The sequence below is a fragment of the Choloepus didactylus genome, chromosome 20 (assembly GCF_015220235.1).
Source record: "Choloepus didactylus isolate mChoDid1 chromosome 20, mChoDid1.pri, whole genome shotgun sequence".
Taxonomy (NCBI): Eukaryota; Metazoa; Chordata; class Mammalia; order Pilosa; family Megalonychidae; genus Choloepus; species Choloepus didactylus.
The window spans coordinates 50,992,985-51,011,216 of NC_051326.1; the positions used below are offsets into that span (position 1 = coordinate 50,992,985).

General features: G+C 42.2%; 1 protein-coding gene across 3 annotated transcripts in view; it reads right to left on the reverse strand.

The window, feature by feature from the left end:
• Positions 1 to 230: 230 nt before the first annotated feature.
• EIPR1 (EARP complex and GARP complex interacting protein 1) overlaps positions 231 to 18,232 on the reverse strand; it is a 213,798-nt gene continuing 195,796 nt past the window's right edge. For 2 of the 3 annotated variants that reach the window (XM_037812843.1, XM_037812845.1), the window contains 5 exons: positions 11,587 to 11,664; positions 8,552 to 8,688; positions 5,535 to 5,702; positions 3,835 to 4,002; positions 231 to 832 (listed from right to left, as the gene is read on the reverse strand). In XM_037812843.1, the coding sequence (XP_037668771.1) occupies positions 658 to 832; positions 3,835 to 4,002; positions 5,535 to 5,702; positions 8,552 to 8,688; positions 11,587 to 11,664 (726 nt within the window). In that variant the 3' untranslated portion in view covers positions 231 to 657. The remainder of the gene's footprint in view (positions 833 to 3,834; positions 4,003 to 5,534; positions 5,703 to 8,551; positions 8,689 to 11,586; positions 11,665 to 18,232) is intronic. The other variant, XM_037812844.1, reaches the window with a different exon arrangement.

Consider the following 18,232-nt stretch of genomic DNA (forward strand, 5'->3'; position numbering starts at 1 on the left):
CACAGGGCCTGGAGAACCTGGAAGTTGGGGATCAGGCTTCAGAATAGAAGGTTCTCATGCCTATTTAAGTGGCAGCCAGCAAAGCTTCCTCAGGGAATTCAAAATTTAAAGTGGCACTCTCTGTCCGCCCTTCATTTTTTTCTGGGCTGGGACACAGAACATGAACAAAGATCCATGTTATGTGGCCAAATGAGGAGCAAAGAGTTTGTCTAAAGAATGAGCCAACAGTCCATGCAGCATGACCTTATTTTTATTTTTCCAATTTTTTTATCTCACAAGAAAGACAAGTTAATGTTATGAAAACAAACATGTTTTTAAAAAAAGGTGAAATGCCTAACATTCTTCGAACAGAAAAAAACCCAGCAGTGATTGGACAGACACTAATTCCATGAAATCATGGGAGGGGGAGGAAAATGATACTCCCATCACAGTTTGGAAGATGTTATTTTCATCTTCAAACAAAGAGAAAACTTTGTTTTAGGTGTCAGTTTGTAGAGCTGGAAGAAGCTTTATTATTATTTATAAATGCTTGCATTAAAAGAAGGCAATATTGGTTCTCCCGGAGAGGGATCTATTTGGAAAACTAATTACCTCCAAATAGCTGCAAATTTTCGAGAACCTGCCAGGAGGATAAATCAGGAATGCCATCCAAACGAATCACAGCAGTATGTGATATTTCAGTGCTCTGGGAACCCTGTTAATAACAAGCCTTCCATCATAGCTTAAGGAGGCAAAGAGCCAGGGATCCGCAGAGGACCAGTCCACAGCATACACGCTATCTTCGTGTTCTTCGTAAGTCGCAATGACGCTGTCCTGAAGGGGCTCTTTGTTCCTAGAAGTCAACAGAGACACAGACCGTAAACAAGGCCGTCAGTGTGTGTGCACTGTCCGACGGCCACCGAAGTCTCGTCCTCAGAGCTGGGCTTCTCGGCCAAAGGGCGGTCACCCGTGGATCCCTCCTAGCAGGGCCGTGAGAAGTGGCAGGAAGGACATGAGATATCCTGACAGAAGGAACAGGTTCAAGCCCCTGACCCCTGGTTTTCTCATCTGCATGACGGGGATAATTACAATGGCCTACATTACGTGCAGCCTAGTAAGATCGGTTGTGCAGAAGCTGATAAACTCTGGCACAGCTATGAGGAATCAGCATTTTCTGGGTCGTTTATGGAAATCAATGCTATTTGCCTGATGATATCTTGGTTTCTCTGGTCATTAGAATGGTGGGTGCTAGAGTTTGATATCCTGCCAGATGTATTACATGGGTCCTCTTTGGTTCAAGATGGAAAACTGTTCCCTGCATCTGAGTGAGAGAATGCTTTTAAAAAATCTCAATACTTTTGAGCAGAAGGGACCCTAGAGATCAGCGAGTTCAACCACTCGTTGTGTGGATGAGGAGTCTTGAGGCCCAGGTGTGTGAAGCGTCCTGCTCAGGACAGGGGGTGTCAGTGCAGAGCCGGGCCTGGGACTGCTAACTCCCGAGGTCACTGTTCTCATAAGCTGGCCCCACATTCAGGGAGAGAAGCTGCTTCTAGAACCTGCTCTCTGGTTTCCAGGCTGGGCTTTTGCAATTGCTCTCGTTTAGGATGTTTCCCAACTTCATCTCCCTTTAAATTTGTGCTGCATTTTACCTTCTCTAGGGACTCTGCTAACAGATGATCCAGCTTACTTCTCTTTCCTTTATTATGCACATCACGTAAGAACTACAGACTTCCTCAACACACCAGTATCAGAAAGTGAAGAATAGGGAACCTCTGTCCCAATGAGAAATTACAGGGCTTTCTGTCCTGAGGGCTGACATCCAAAATCTGCCCCTGGTGCAGGGAAGCCACTTTTTAAAACCTGACACTGGCTTCTTTTGCACTTTCTGCCCATTTGACAAAAACATTCTACTCAATTTATACACTGTATTACAAGAGCTCTTGAATTTGCTTGCAGGAAAATGCTGTATCTCCCCAACAAGACAATGCACTCTTAAAGGTGCATTCTTCCTTTGCATGCCTCAACTGCATTGAGCTTTGTGTTCTGAAAATCCCTTAATAATGCATCACCAAGTCCTGGTCTTCCCAATAAATGGGCCTATCAGCAGGTCAACTGATGCTTTGTTATAAATATAATTTAAAAATTGTCAACAGGGGAAATTCTCTTTTTCTGAATGTAACAGGATAGGTGGACAAACACTGGAAGAAGAGGATGAATATCAGCATTGCTAGGAAATTCTCAGAACAAAAAAACTTTTGGAGCCATCATGCCTCGGCACATGAACAGCCAGCCAATGTTTCCTTCCTTCCTGATACAGCTTCTCTGAGATCACCTATCTGGAGGTTCCAGTTAAGAGAATGGTCAGGGTTCTCTTCTATTAGAGACTTGACATCCAGAGTAACTGAAAAACACCTGCTTTGGCTATGAGCAGAGATGATTACAAAGAACGCAAAACCCAGACTGTAAATGGCAGACTGTTAGACTAAAACCACTGTAATTGGGTTTAAATATTATTCTTTGGTTGACCCGTGTTTCTCAGGATTTGGGTAGAAAAACAACAGTCAAAGGAGAAACAAATTTGTAAATTACCATTATGGAAAAAGCTCCAAATACAGAGCTATTTCCTCCAAAAGTAGTTTTAGATAAGCTCAGATAGCCAGAGGAAGAAAAAACCAGGAAATCGAATGATGCAAAGAATCTCCAAACAGTATGATAAAGACATATTGTATTTTAGGGCTCAAACTGTTCAGTTCTGCTACGTTTTATGCCAGAAACTCCTTTCTCTGGAATCACGGGAGTTTGAAGTCTCTGCATTAAGATCTGAAACGTGCTCACTCACAATATGGGAAGTAGTTGGCACAGATGAAAACAAATCTACTCCAAAAAAAGTGTCTCCTTTCAATATTTACTATTGTTGACAAAAGAAAGAAGGCTTTACCTGCTCCTTCCTCACTGTGCAAAGAAGTAAGCAAGTCGCACAAATAGTGGCAGCCGCTTGCACTCAGGTTATAGCCAAGCAGCGCCTGACAAGGGCCTCGAGAGCAGGATGCACCCCTGCTCCATCTCTGACTTGCAGTGGGACCTGGCTAAGCTTCCGAATCCCCCATGTCTCAGGGGGCCCTGGGCCCACGTGAAGAGGGTCCCGCCCCTGAGCTATCGCCCAATTGCGTATGCTGTTAGTATCACAGAACAGAGTGCCCAGGAAAATGATTTTTTTGAAAAATACACAACCAAGATGGTGGTGCTATTGAAACATGCATCATGTTTTATATTACATTTTGTTTAGTGTCTAGAGGCAAAGTGGTAAAGGGGAATGGACCAGGATTGGGGAGTGAGAGGACGGGGTTCAAGTTCCAGTCCTGCCGCTTACTGGCTGAGTGCCTTTGAGCAAACCACTTAACAACTCTGAATTTTATGTGCTTAACTCTACTACAGTGAGGATGCTAATAATATGTATCACACAGGGATTATTGTGAGGATGAATGAATGTCAGCTCTCATTATCACTGGTGTTTAAGTGAGTCTGAAGAATAACAACAGTTTTCAAAATTTAATACATGGCATTCACATAAGAATAGCAATATATACATATGTATATAATTTTTTAACCATGATGTTAGGTGTTACCTAACCCAACTGCAATGCGTCTTGGATGCCAAAAATCAGACTATCGTGCCAATTACCTCCAGAACTGTGAGTCCCCATAACTGCAGTGAGGAAATAGAATGCTGTCCTTAACTGCACCCCTGAATGCTTTTTAGATAAATCACCTCGATCAAGAGATTATCGGTGAGAAGAGAAAATTCTGATATCAACAAGAATCGCTGCAAAATTTTAAGGCTAATTTTTTCCTTACTTCTCCTCTCGATGGGGGTCTTCCTGGTCGCTGAGGTCGTCGTCATCTACCAAATGGCCAAAGGGCTCCGAGGAAATGGACACCATATTTGAAAGGATGACTCTGCTGTCGCTGCTGCCCGTGAGGATCAGCTGATCGTGAGAGTGGTTGTAGCGCACGTTCCATACCCTGCAGGGTGCAAGCGAGCGGCACGTTAGATGGACGGCTCGGTGTGAGTGATGTCACCAGTGTGTTTTCAGGTTGGTTCTGAGGACCCTGGCCTGACTGGGATGAAGATCAGGAGTTGCCTTGTGAATCGATCCCACACTACATGGTCTGACTTTACGTGGTTTCCAGCAGAGGGTTAGGTTTATTATGTTTCTCTAAAACATTCTCTTATGGCCCAATAGACAAAGACAAGAAACACTGAATGTTAGCGTAAACTTCTTCTACCTCGGAGGTAAAGGCGGCTTATTACTCAACATTCCAGACAGGCTTTCTAAAGTTGTAAAAACAAGAACTCCTCCCTGAAAAGCAAAATATGGATTCGAGATAGCCTGGTATAGTAAACACAATCTCCTGAGACAGCTTCTCAGTGACCAGGTGCCATAGGTCCGAAGACAAAAGGGCAATGACAGGTAGCCCAGGGTCCAGGACTTGTTCCTTGAGTTTTGATCATTAGGATCCAACTTTCTTTCTTACATGCACATACCCAGGGATTTGGGTCAGCTTTGCCTTCCAATCAGTGCCAAAAGTGTGGGCTTCAGGGCCCACAGAGATGCAAGAGGAGGGTGTGTGAAAATCTAGCTGGCAGAGCGGCACCCCCCAGAGCAGCTAAGGAGAACAGTTAACATTTCTACATGGACTGCAGTAAATTACAGCAATTTATTAAATGTATTAAAACTGTACACTAGAATTCTGGGGGTATTTTTTATTCATTTATTTATTTTTCATTACAGAAGCACTATAACTTTTGCTAAGTAATGCAAATGATCCAGAGATGTAGACCATGGAAGGTAAGTCTCCTGTAATGTGCCCCTCCTTGCCCGAGAGAGGATTACTAATGGTAATGTGGCTCTTAATCTTGCAGATCTTCTGTTTGTACATATATGTACGTGTGCGTGTACACACACACCCCCCCCACTTTGAATTAAAAAATGGGATCATACTATACATACCATTCTGCACTTGGATTTTTTTTTCACTTACTTAGCAAAAAAAGTCCCCAGCATATGGTAAACATTCAAATAATAATTTAGAAAAAAATGAGTAATCTTGGGCATCTTTCCATGTCCCGACACATAGATACTCTTCATTCTTTTTGACAGCTGCATAATCTCCACTGAATGGATGTCACCTAATTTACTTAACCAATCCCCTATTGATGGGCATTTGGGTGGTTTCCAGTTTCCTTCTATCTCCAACAATGCTGCAGCCGAACATCTGTGCACATTTATTCATTTATTTTTGCAAATTTGAGCCAGCACTGTCTCAATAGAAAAGAGGCTCTAATGTTTTTTCTTCTTTTCCTAAGTTTATAAATCACAAACACTCAGATTTGGAATTAGTGTTTCTTTAGGAAAAATAAAACCAAGTTGATTGATTGATTCACAGCAGCATAAACTAAGCTAGTCTGTGCCTTTCCAAATGGTAAAGTAATTAGCAAAATAAATTACATAATCCCCCTTCCCCAAAACCAGCATGCAAATAAGTCGCTCTACCAGTGGGAATGCTCCTCGAGTGTCTTCACAGGTTCGGTGACATTTCTAGTGTCCCAGAACTTCACCCTACAGTCATCTCCACAGCTAGCCAAGTAGTACTGTTTATTGGGATTAAAGTCGAGGTCCCGCACCAGCTGTCCGTGGGCATTCTCTATGCAGTATATCTGGCTGATGGGGGGAAAGAAAAACAGCATATAAAAATATTAAATGGATTATGAAAAGCCACTGAACTCAGCAGATATGCACCAGTTCCCGAGGAACCTCTCTCAGCCCCCAGCCTTGGAGGTAGTAGTAGTCCCGCGGCTGGCAGCTGAGCGCGGGGAAATCCCAGCTAGTGGCACTCCAGGCTTACAGGGATTGCCTGGCTCCCATCAAAGTTCCTTTCCTTTGGCTCGAGGAGGCTGGGCACTGGGCCCCAAAAGAGGTTGTGGATGTCAGCTAAGCCTGGTGGCTTTCATCTGAGTGATGACAATGACTGTAATACATGCTATATATATATATACATATATATATATATTTTTTTTTTCAGGAATTTATTTGTGATCTTCTGGGCAAGCTGTGGAATTGATATTGGTTTCCAGCTGTCAGAAGTGTTATTTGGTATCTTGAGAATAAGAGTGTGCCAGAGGGACTGTGATTGCCATGGAGAAGCTGAGATAGACTTTTGGATAAGACACTGGACATATCTTTGGAAGGATGCAGTAAGAAAAGGAAAGAAAAAAGGACAGTGGGGAGAAGTGTTGTTACTAGTTTTGTGAGCTATACATACACACACACACACATACACATACATAAGGAAGAAAAATTTGGAAATGCTGTGGAAAAAAAAGGAGACAGTGTTTGTTACTGCTGGATTTGCTCTTTATCTATTCACACCATTTCAGAATGTCAGCATTAGAAGGTACCTTCAAGATGGACCAGGGCAATCCACTCATTCTAAAGATGAAGAAACACAGGCTGAAGAAAGCCGTTGAGTTCAGTCACATAGTTATTTACAGTGCATGTGTGCATGCACCAACACACACACACACACACACACACACACACAAACACACACCACTTAAGAACAGATTTCCACTACTCCGGGCCACTTATATGGTTTGAAATCAGGAAATCCCACCTATTATTATGGATCCTTCTGATCACATAAACCCAAGAGAGGGGCAAGTCATCCAGTGAGGTTGCAAGGTAGTTTAAAAACAAAAGAAAAAAGGCCTGCATGACCTGCTGGGTCAATAACGAAGTACTGGTCCACTTTTTGTTTGGTCTTTTGGCTATAGTCTCTTTTCTGTCAGCCTCCTACACTTATGTGTCACATTGCCATTTCCATTTTCCTCCCTTGGGTGTGATGTAAATCTCTCTTGCAATAATTTAATTTCTTCACTCTTTATAGCTTCAGTGGGGATGTGAACAACTGGGCACTTCTGTTCCTTATAATTATCTTCCACATATTTGAAGACACTTATTAAGTGACCTTATAACTCTCTGTTCTCCAAGGTAGATACACTCAATTCCTTTCATCTGCTTTTTTCCTCCCCACATTGGATTTTCTAGCCCAAAACCTTCTTCAAATCTTGAACCAGTTTTTCTATCCTGTACCTTTCCAATATCCGAATATTTTTCCCTGAAACCAGATACCCCAAACCTTAATATCTTCTTATTGAAACAGGCAATTGTATAAAATTAGAACTTTGGCAAAGTCTTTGGGATTTGGATGGACAGTTATGCATACACTAAGTATTTACTGCCTGCTCTAGTGACAGTTATTTTAATTCAAAAGTACAATAAATTCCAGAAGAAACATTAAAAGCATCTTGGCTAAATAAAAACTGAAGCTATTTGCAAAAGGAGAAATAACAGTCAATGAGAAGGAGCTAGTTTCATTTCCTGTAGTTCAGCTTCCCTGTGGAAGTCAGTTAAACATCACAAAGAGACAACACAGGGAAAAACGAGTTAACTACAAGATATCGCCAAGCAAAGCTATATTTTTAATCTTTTTTTGGTCTGTAGTGTCAGTGTTCGAGTTTGTTGTCTTTAGATACTGAAATTCTTCACATCCCTTTCAAGAACAATGAGAATAGTGGCAAAGATAAGTATAGGACATGGAGAAATGGATTTCAGTCAGGATATTCATCATGGTATGAGTCTATAGCTTTCAGCTTCTGATTATGAAACTGAATAACCCTTTGTACAGATATGCACAAGCTGAGGAAACAGCAATTGATTATTCATTAGCCCCTGAATTTTCAGAGGAGACACGGAACTAAATTTAAAGTTGTGCCCCCACCCTTAAAGGCAACAGAAGTTATTACAAGACATCCTTCTTTTCAGCTCAGTGATAAATTATGGTGTGCTGAGGGGATAAACTGTATCTTAAAAAAGCTTGCACAGGCTTCTGTTGCCATGACAACAGATATGCACACCATCACTCCTTTGCTTATCAAAATCACAACCGGAACAGAAAAATCACTCTTATTTGTTCCATTAGAACTGCTGGTTGTTGCATATAATTACTTAAATGACAAAATATGATTACCCAATAGGTATGTATCTTGAAGGAACAGAAATCGTCAAAGGCAACTAAATAAGAGCGACTTATCCAAGGGGACTGCAATTGTCAACTTTTAGTCATTAATCACGGAGACTAAGAACATTCCATGGTTACCATCTCACTTATGAAGTATTACATAAGCACTGGTCTTAATTTTCATTATAAACTGCCACCACTTAAGGGCTATCAACATGGAACATTAAACAATCAGCTGAGGTATAACGGTTCCACAGCAATGGATATGCTCGCTTAATTTAGGGTGAAGAAACAAAACAAGATTTATGATCCCCTGCAAAAAGAGATGAAGACAAACAAACCAGGTGCCCACCCAAATGCATGTGACTTATAATCATCTCCGTCCTAGCCATGGTTTTGTTCAATGAAGGAGGGAAAGGAAGGGAGAGAAAAGGAAGAATCCAGAACAGGTCCATGCCCCTTGTTCAAAGGAGAGCTCCGGATCACTGACCTCATAGTTCGGGTGTCCCACCCTCGGAGGGTGGTGTCGTTCGCTGTGGCCACCTGGGTGCAGTTGTGATGGGGGCTCCACCTTCCTGAGGTAAACTTCAGTTGTCCTTTCCCTTCCAAAGATGCTGAGCTGGCCAGCTTGGAATTTGGTAATGTTTTTTTTAAGAAAGAGGAAAAGAAAAATAATTTGAATATTTGAACTCTTTTCTGAAAATTCAAGAGGGTATCCTGTACTCTCAGATTATTGAAAATAATTCTTGAAAAGAATTAGGAAGCTCTATCTTTTGTTTCTTCCCTTTAAAGGCCAGAATGTTTGGACTTTATTCAGAAAAACCTATAAAACCCAAAGCAGCAAAAACAGAAAGCATATTAATAGATTCTCTATTAAACAGGACTTGCTTGCAAGTATATGATTAGAAATCATCTGCTCAAACTTGGAAAATAAAAAGCAATACAAAATAACTCAAACAGCTGGCTTTTCCTAAAGACAAAGCTAAGTAAAAGTACACATGACCAAACTCTGCAATTACAAAAGGACAAACATATTTTACTTAATCAAATATGGTTTTAAATACACATCGCCTTCCCTCTCTATATTTTGAGGATTTCTAAATACTTCACACCAAGGTTAATTAAACCTCAATAGGCCAGTGAGCTAACTAATGAAGACTTTGCCTTGGTCTGTGGGGAGCTGTCTCTTGGGGGATCAAAATCTATGTCTACCTGAAAGAGAGAGGAGCTTCTGATTGGGAGGCTGGGACAAGAGCTCCCACGTCTAATCTTTCCCCCACTTGCCCCACCCATCAGTGAGTCTGGGATTTTATGCCCAAAGGCAGAGCACATTTGCTCCCCTTTTTATTTCAATTTTTGGTTTGAATATCTATTCCTGTAGTGACTTCCAAAGGCAGAGACTGGGTTTTAGGTCTGGCTCCGGAGCACTCTCTAGGGCACCTCCCCATCAAATTCTCCCTCACACTCTGACTCTAATAATCTCTAAGGATGTTGTGAAATTCCCCTCAAAATGCACAGTCCCACAGTCATTTAATCCCTTTTGGCTTTTCGAGAGGGACCAGAAGAAGCCATGTAGCCAGCCCAGCTAATAAGGTAAGTCACTGCAGCTCCGTGTCATAGCTCTGATTAAAGGGTCCCGGGAGGGACTGGAGAAGGGGAGATTTAAACGAGGAGCTAGAATGGCAGTTAGGGATCACTAGTGATTATTCTGGGTCCTAGAGACTTAGTGGTTTATTCATTCATTTCACCTACTGCAGGGCAGGGCCAGGGTTAGGATCTAGAGGTTCAAGGACGAGCAACGGTTGGTACATGTGCCCCCGGCGCTAGCAGGCCAGTGAGGGAGAGACATGGTGGTTGGCAACCTACAGAGCCACTTGGTAGGTGCTATTACACACAGAGGACAAAGTGCTGGAGGGCCACGAGAGGATGGAGAAAGTAACTGTTCAGCCAACCTAGAGTCCCGATTCTCCGCTAATTCAGCACTAACAGGATTTACCGGTGATTCAGAACCTGGGTGAGTCGATGACTGCTTTAGCAAGTGAATGAGCTGCTGAAATTACATGTACCAGGGTTATGCAGCTATCTTTAGTTGCTTCATTTTGTTTTGTGAGGGAGAGGCTCCACAGTTCTCAAAGTGATCTGCGTGTGACCCGATAAGGATTATGAAGCAATGTTTGCGCCTGGGGATGAGGAGAAAGGAAGGCAGAGAAAGACATAACCCGAGAGGAGGGGCATCTCAGAATCACCAGGGGCGTTTAAACCTCAAGCACGCCTCTCCAGGGATTGCTGTTCCCATCCCTGCACCCACCAGGTGAGAACTACCCCTGTCCCAGATGGAGCTTAGTTCCCAGCTATGCTGGCAAGAAAAGAATGTGGGTTCCCCTTGTTCGGAAGTGTTGTCTAGGCTGTACAGATCTCATGGTTTTGACGATCACCCACATTATAACAAAGAGGACAGAGGAAGTGGAACAGGGACTACTCAGAATTTTCTGAGCTCATACTGCTGTTTGCTGCATCCTGAGACAGGGTGAGTACCTCTCAAGGTCAAGCAAAAACCAGTTTAGGGGGATAAAATTTACAACCAAAATCATTTGTCTTGAGCATAGAGGTAAAAATGGAACTGCTCATGACTTGTGCAAGTGAAATTCAGCCCAGGAAGCACTGTGACTAATGTGTGTGTATGTTGGGTGGGATGCTCAGGGGAGATTTAACTAGAAAGGCTTTCTAAAATCAAATGAAACAATGCTGGAAGAAGCCTCAGGGGTGACTGTCGCAGCACAGAACAGAAAGGACGGGGACTCATCAAGGAAATACAAAGAGGTCACAATCTAAACTAAGCATAAAAGCACTATAGGATTAAAATTACACAGGCTAAAGGCTGCCTTTCCCCTCAGAAAAGAGACCTCCAGACTTCAGAAGCTGTAAATCTGGAGGTATGAGTTGAAAAAAAAAACCAACCACAAAACCCACTATCTTTCCTGTCTTATAAAAATACACTATAGGGGAGAGGAGGAAGAGGTTGGAGACCCAAAAATCACCCTGGTTGAGAAGCTGAAAGAGAGATGATCATCATTAAGGAGTGTGTAAATGTATATAAGGGGATCAAGCCTTACAGGCTAAGAAGCGGTTGGGGCCATAGCTGGCTTAAACAATATAGTACACAAAGGATCATGCTAGGAAGAGACTGAATCTCTATCTTTAGTTTCTAAAATCTGGCCATGGTATTTAGGAAACCAGTTTTTAAGAACCAGGAGCCCCCAGCCTAGCCCAGTGGTGGTGGAAGAGGCCAGGAGAGGGTGGCGCTACCCAGAGACCTGCAGATGGTGACAGGGGACCCGGCAATAAACCTGCTCACTGCAGGTCCCAGGATGAGCAGATGTGCCCATAAACCCCAGAAAATTTATGGAAGTAACTCCTAATGAAATAGGCAAAACAATAATGTGAATATCCCAGGCTAGACAAATGCCGGCACTGCTAAAACCATCTCTTAATGCCTACAAGGAGGAAGGTTCCTCCAGATTTTACCTTCTTTGGGAATCCTCCAGTGATGTTCCAATTTTGAATATCTCTGGGAAAGAATATTCCATTCCTTCTCCAGGGAGCCTGGCCCAGTTAAGAAATAAGATAGTGATGATATTTTAAAATATGACTTTTCGGCATGAATTTCCCTTTATCCTAGTCACAGACCCTGGCACATATTGATCAGTCCTACCAGAAGTAAGTCCTTACTCAACTCTTCTCTCTGAATGGTTTCATGTCTAACTTTTCCCAGAAAACCTTTCTCCAAAAGCTCATTTTTTTCCTGCCTTATTGATTTAGCATAAGACTCCAAGCATCTAGTCTCAGCAGATCATGACCCTTGCTATACTCTGCTTAGCCATTTTCTTCCGTAAAAGCCACACGTACATCCCCTCTTACAAGGAATTGAAAGGTTTAAAGAATAATGGCAAAGAAAGTAATAGATCGAATGTGTCTGTGCACCTGAGTATCTGGAAAACAGCACCTTGTGCATTATTGAGATTCAGGATGATGGCTGCACTGATCATTCGAGCTGCAATTTCTAAGAAAATGCTTAGCCAGGGAGTCCTTGCAGTCAGGGCATGACTGCTCAATTGATCCTGCAGCTCTCCCGGCTGCTCCTCCAGGCCGAGCTGCCACCACGCTCCTTCCTCACATTTAGGGAGGTTCCTCCCGACGGTCCCCAACCGGCTCCTCAGTGCCCAGCTCCACTGCCCACCCCTACCCCACCCTTTTCTTCCCCACATAATCATCAAAATTGTATAGCCTTAGGAAATGTTCAAAAACAGATTGGGGTGATGAATGCATGACTATATGATGGTACTGTGAACAGCTGACTGTACACCATGGATGATTGCTTGGTATGTGAATATATCTCAATAAAACAGAATTTAATTAAAAAAATAAATCAGGTGGTTCCATCAGGTGGCAACATGTGAACAGCTAGGAGTAGGTGAGAGGTGAAGGCTTGAGCCAAAAGCCAGTGGAGGTTGAACAGGTCTATGTGTACTCAGCCACTCAATCCTGAAAGAAACACATCCTCTGAAGGTGTCTCAACCTTCAGCATGTCTTCAAATTCAATAATGCATTATTCTATTTTCTATTACTAAACAGTGGGAAAGGTGGCCCACAACTGAAGTCAGAGGCCACTGGCAGGGCGAACTGACTCTTTAGTAATTAAGTCTGTGCCAACAACATCATGACCTCACTTTTCTCATCTGTGTATAAAACTCACCTCACAGGGTTTGGGAACTAAATGTATTCGATATCCAATCCACATTGGATTGACTGTACGGAATATATGGAGAATTCTACATCTAGGACCATGTCAGTGAAAAAGAGACAGCCTGTGACCTTGCGACCTCACTATCGGTAAAGCTGCTGAGCCCACAGACCACCACACTGAAGGTGTTTGTAGAATCCGTGTGTCTCTTCCTTCCCCAGCAAGACTGGATTTGTGCTCAAATTTTATTTTTATATTGGAAAATAAAGAAATTATACTGTGAAAAAAAATTGTATCTCCTTAGGAAAAGGTTGGAGGCTTTTGTCTTATAGCATCCCAGTTAAAATATCTGTTCCACCCGTATCTACCAAGTGTGGCTTATTAATATCCTCTCTCCACAGAAAGTTAAAGGATTATTTCTGCTCCATTCAAGAGATATTTATTGAGCATTCCTACTGTGTGAAAGACACTTGCAAGGCATGGTGATGCACACAAAGAGGAAAGAAACAAATGCATCACCAGAATACAAAGTAGAAATTAAGGAGGAGGGCCAAGTGCTCTAGGAATTAAGAGGAGAGATCATATTCAGCCCGATGGGAGGAAGAGGGAAGATTCCAAGGAGCAGGCATCCTTTGAGCCAGGCCTTGGGGAACGTGTAGGATACTGAAAGGCAAAAATGGGAGGCTGCAGCAGTGGACAAAAGGCAGCAACCAAAAAATGCAAAGATGTTTGGAGACTAGCAAACAGTCCTCTTTAGCTTAAATACAGAACCGTTAAGCTGGAAAGTTAGGTTGTGGCCCCGAGAACCAGGTTGAAACATTTGCAGTTAACAGTTTGGCAGGAGATGCAGAGCCACAGACGATTTTTAAGTGGGACAGGGACACACAGCCAGAGCCCTGCTTTCAGAAGATGGATCTGGCAGCCATGTATGGAAAAACCAGAGGACAGAGCTTGGAGGCAAGTTCTCAATTTAGGGACTAAAGCAAAGGGTCAGGCAAGATGTCAGAAACCAGAATAGTGATTGTGGAAACAGAAACAGATTGCGAGTGATGTGCAAAGAGACTTCCCATGACAAACCAGAACCTGTAGTCTGCGCACCCTTCCCAGGACTGCTGGCAGCTCATGCAAAGCACGTCATAGCTGCCCTTGCCCTTAGCACAGGAATCCACCTTGAATTAGCTTGAGCAAAAAGGGAAATTTAATAAAAGAAACTTGGAATAGCTCAAGAAAAACCAAGGTCAGAAATAAAGCCAGACTTCAGGGATAATAAGCCGCAGGGACTCATCACCATGAAGACTCACTCCATTCCTCATCTCTGCTTCCTCTCTATACACCTGCTTTGTTTTCCTCTTTCTCACTCATTTTTGTTCTAGATGAGTTTACCCAGGTATGCATGGCAGAAAATAAAGCTGCCCAGTGTGCCCAAGCTTAACATCCCACGAACCAGGCATCTAAGGAGACTGAGTTGACACCAGCTGATGCTCAGCTCTTATTCCCAAATTCGTGGAAAGGACTTCAGTAGGTTCAGCCTGGATTAGATCTCAAGTGGGTAAAATCATAAAGAATATAGCCGGTTTTGTGGGAATTATGGGCACTGCAGTGGGGAGACGGGAGGAGCTATTTTAAAAGTGGGGGATGCTCTGCTAATAAAATAATAGGGGTCTCCCCACACTTTCTATTTCACTGGATCACATCTTGCAACTTTCCTTTCTTTTTGTAAACTTTACAGCATACAAAAATTCAGTTGCAAGGGTACAAATATTTTCAGTGGGCACATGGGAGCCTGGGTTCCCTGTAAACACCTAGATGGCTTGGAAAAATCATCAAGAATTTGAACACGAGCAACTACAATGAAAGAAGGGTGATTTCTAAGTAAAATCCAAAGAGGTAATCGTGCAGAGCCTGCATGCAGGTAATCGCACAAGAGACCAATGAAAGAGTCATGATCACAAACCATGTTTGAAAAATAAAATTATGGCAGAAAATTAATAACATGGGACCTAAACTATAAGCTGCAAGGTGTTTTAGTAAAAGCCAATTGGGGTGAGGTCAAAATAAATCTTTCTAATAGCTATGTCTGAATACCTAAATAGAAGAATCAGGAACAACATTATCTCAAAAACCAAAAATGACTTTAATATACATATTATCAGAGATCCATAGTGAGCTAATTGTTGATTTTAACTTTGGCAACTTGTATTTAGGTTCAATACTTTAATCTCCACATAGACCATGCAAAAACTTTGTAGTATGCCCTTTGGGAAGGGAGGGGGGAGTAGTCGAATGAAAATTGTATAGGTGCTATTTTAATTTTCTGAAGTCCTAGATCAAGTTAATGATTACTCACTGATGACACCAAATATGCTTTTATCTATATATATGAGCAACAAGCACAAAATGAAAGGATTAGAACATATTTTCTAATCTAATCAACATTCAGTGTTCTAATTAATTTTCTATTAAACGCATTGATTTATCATCAAATTCTTCAGAATGATAGAAACATAAGGTCATATCTTTAGAAGACAGATAATACAAGTTGCAACTGAATGAACCAGACAAGCTAATTCCTGAAGAGGCTTGTGTGGGAAGAACGCCGTAAAGCTATTCCAAAAGGGAAAGACTTGTAACTTTGAACCAAGCAATTCGAGCTGAATCCTCCATAGAATTATTTTGTCATCCAAAGCCCTATGCATTTGTATCTACTTTTAACTCCAAAAGGATTCCTTGGAAAAGTTAAATCAGCAAAACTAACCATCATCTGCTTCTAAAACACACAATACATAAAAGGTTTTCTAAACTTTAGCTTATGGACTAGTCTATAAGTTAGTTAATGAATTAGTCAATCAAGCAACTATAAATCAACCATGCAACTAATCAACAAGTATTTATTGAGTAAGTTGCTCAGTACCCTGCTAAATTCTAAGGGAACTACAGAATAAGTATCAGACATTGTTTCTGTTTTCCGGCACTGACTATCTGGCTGCAGAGGTAAGTGCATTCAACAAAAAGAAAATATTCAACTTAGGTGGCAACATGAACAAAATGAATTATCAACTATCAGGTGCCAGGTCCTATGCTAAGTACTTTATATTCATTTCCTAGTGAAATCATCACAACAGTCAGGTGATACGGAGATTAATATTTCCACTTTACAGATGAGAAAACTGTGGCTCAGAGAGACTAAATAATTGTATAATAAAGAAAACTAGCTAACAAGTGACACAGCCAAGATAAAAGACAACAATGTAAGTTTAAAGAAGTTTCAAAGACAGTAGATCATATCCAGGTGGGAGTAATTGAAGAAAGGTTTCATGAGATTTAGGGTCTTGAGATGGGCTTCAAAGATTAAACAGAACTTAAATCACTGAAGTAGAGGAGAAAAGGTTATTCGTGGGAGAAACAAAAGCATAAACAAAAGCGGAGAGACAAGTAACATAAATACACCTGACTGACTAGGGCTTTGCATGTTGGGAGTAACAGGTAAGGTGAGTTAGCCCAAGTCAGAGAGAGAAGTCAGACAATTGGGTTGTGCTGGGACTGGGAAGTAGAATAAAGAAGGCAGAGTTTCTGAAAGGTTCATCCATCAGCAGTGAGGAAGCTGGGTTGAAAAGCCGGGAAGGCTGGAGGCGATGGTGTCATGTGGTGGGCAGCGTCTGAGGTGACCCCCAGTGATCCCTGCCCTCCTGGTCTACAAGGCCTTGGGTAAGCCCTTCCCCTCGAGTAATTGGCTTCTAACCAATAGACCACCTCCACGTGGAGGGGATGCCCCTTCAGTGAATAGACTATAAACGATTCTGTCTTCTGTCTAGCTGGCTTCGATGAAGCAAGTTGCCATGCTGAGTTGGTCCATGTGACAAGGAACTGAGAGTGGCCTCCGGTCAACAGCCACCTAGAAACCAAAACCCTCAGCCAAACAATCCAAAAGGAAATAAATCCTGCCCACAGCCCATGAGCATGAACTTGGAAAATGATCCTTCCCAGTTAAGCCTTCCACTGAGACCCCAGCCCTGTCTGACATCATGATTGTAGCCTCGTGACAACGAAGCAGAGGACCCATCAAGCCAGGCGTGGGTTTCCGACTCATAGAAACTGAGATAATAAACCTGAGTTATGTTAAGCAGCTAAGCATGTGGTAATTTGTTACACAGCAATAAATATACAATATGAGGCACTAACCATAGGTGAGGGGGAAAGACCACAAGTGAATCTTGAGGTTTGAGGTTTGAGATGGGGCCTGGTCCAGCCCCTTACTTCACAGATAGGAAAACTAAAACCCAGATAGGGTAAATGACTCACCCAGGACCACACAGTCAGCTAGTGGCAGAAACAGGATTTATCTCCTGATTCTACTCCATTGCTCATTCTAATGCATGCACTCCCAAGGCAATGAAAGCTTCATGCCCCAGAAGTACAGAAAAAGTCTGGAAGGTAAAGTTTAATAAAAAGCTGAAAGAGATTTCACCATCAATTTTTGAGGGTCTACTCAGGGCAGCCAGCATGGCACAAGTTGTGAGGTTAATCAATCACATTTTTTTGTTTCCTGGTGACTTGGAGACAGAACTCAGCAAGAGCGCCGTAGGATGCAGTGCACATGGTAATCTGTTTTGCAGCATTAAAGAGAAATATTCAGTGCTTCCCAGTCCAAAAGGAATGATTAAAGGCATCCCACAAACCTTTCAGAAGAGATGTTACTAACGCCAGGATAGGAACAAAAGAATACACCTTCTAATGAACAAAATGATGTGACTTGCATCATCTTCAGCAGGGCATGTGGGGCAACATCTAAGAAGAGTTTCAGCCTAAGATTTCCAAAGACGAAAAGCTGTACTTCTTGCAATCAAGAGCCACAGAGCTGAAAAGGGTAACCAAATTGGATGAAAAGGAAAAGAGACTACAAAACCACAGTACTTTGCATATAATAGACTCTTAAAATATATGTGTGGATCAGTGAGGATAATGGAAGACCAGCTGAGAAAAGTTAGCACCATCTTCACAGAAGGAGAACAAGGCTAAGAAACAGCAGGGTTTTGTTCTTTTAAAATATACAAGATATTCAAGCTTTCAGTACAGGCAAGTCATGACTTGTGTACCCACGGCGGATGTGGCTTGTCGGTACAACAGCCACAACCATCCCACAACATAATACCCTTCTTCCATACTGTCAGAACTCTGCACAGCCATGGGCTTCCCACCTTCAGGGATTGAAATATTATCTTAAGCCAATCGTGATGAACTCAGATACTTTGCCAATGATTAGTTCAGGCATGGATATGTCATCATGCCTCGATGATAGGACAAAGGGATTTCTGGGAGAAGCTGTCTTTACAAATAGGAAGAGATGTATGTAAGAAATCTGATTTCTTCTTTGCTGGATTTTGTGAGAGTCTGGATGTAATGGCTGGAACTGCTGCAGTCAACTTGCAACCA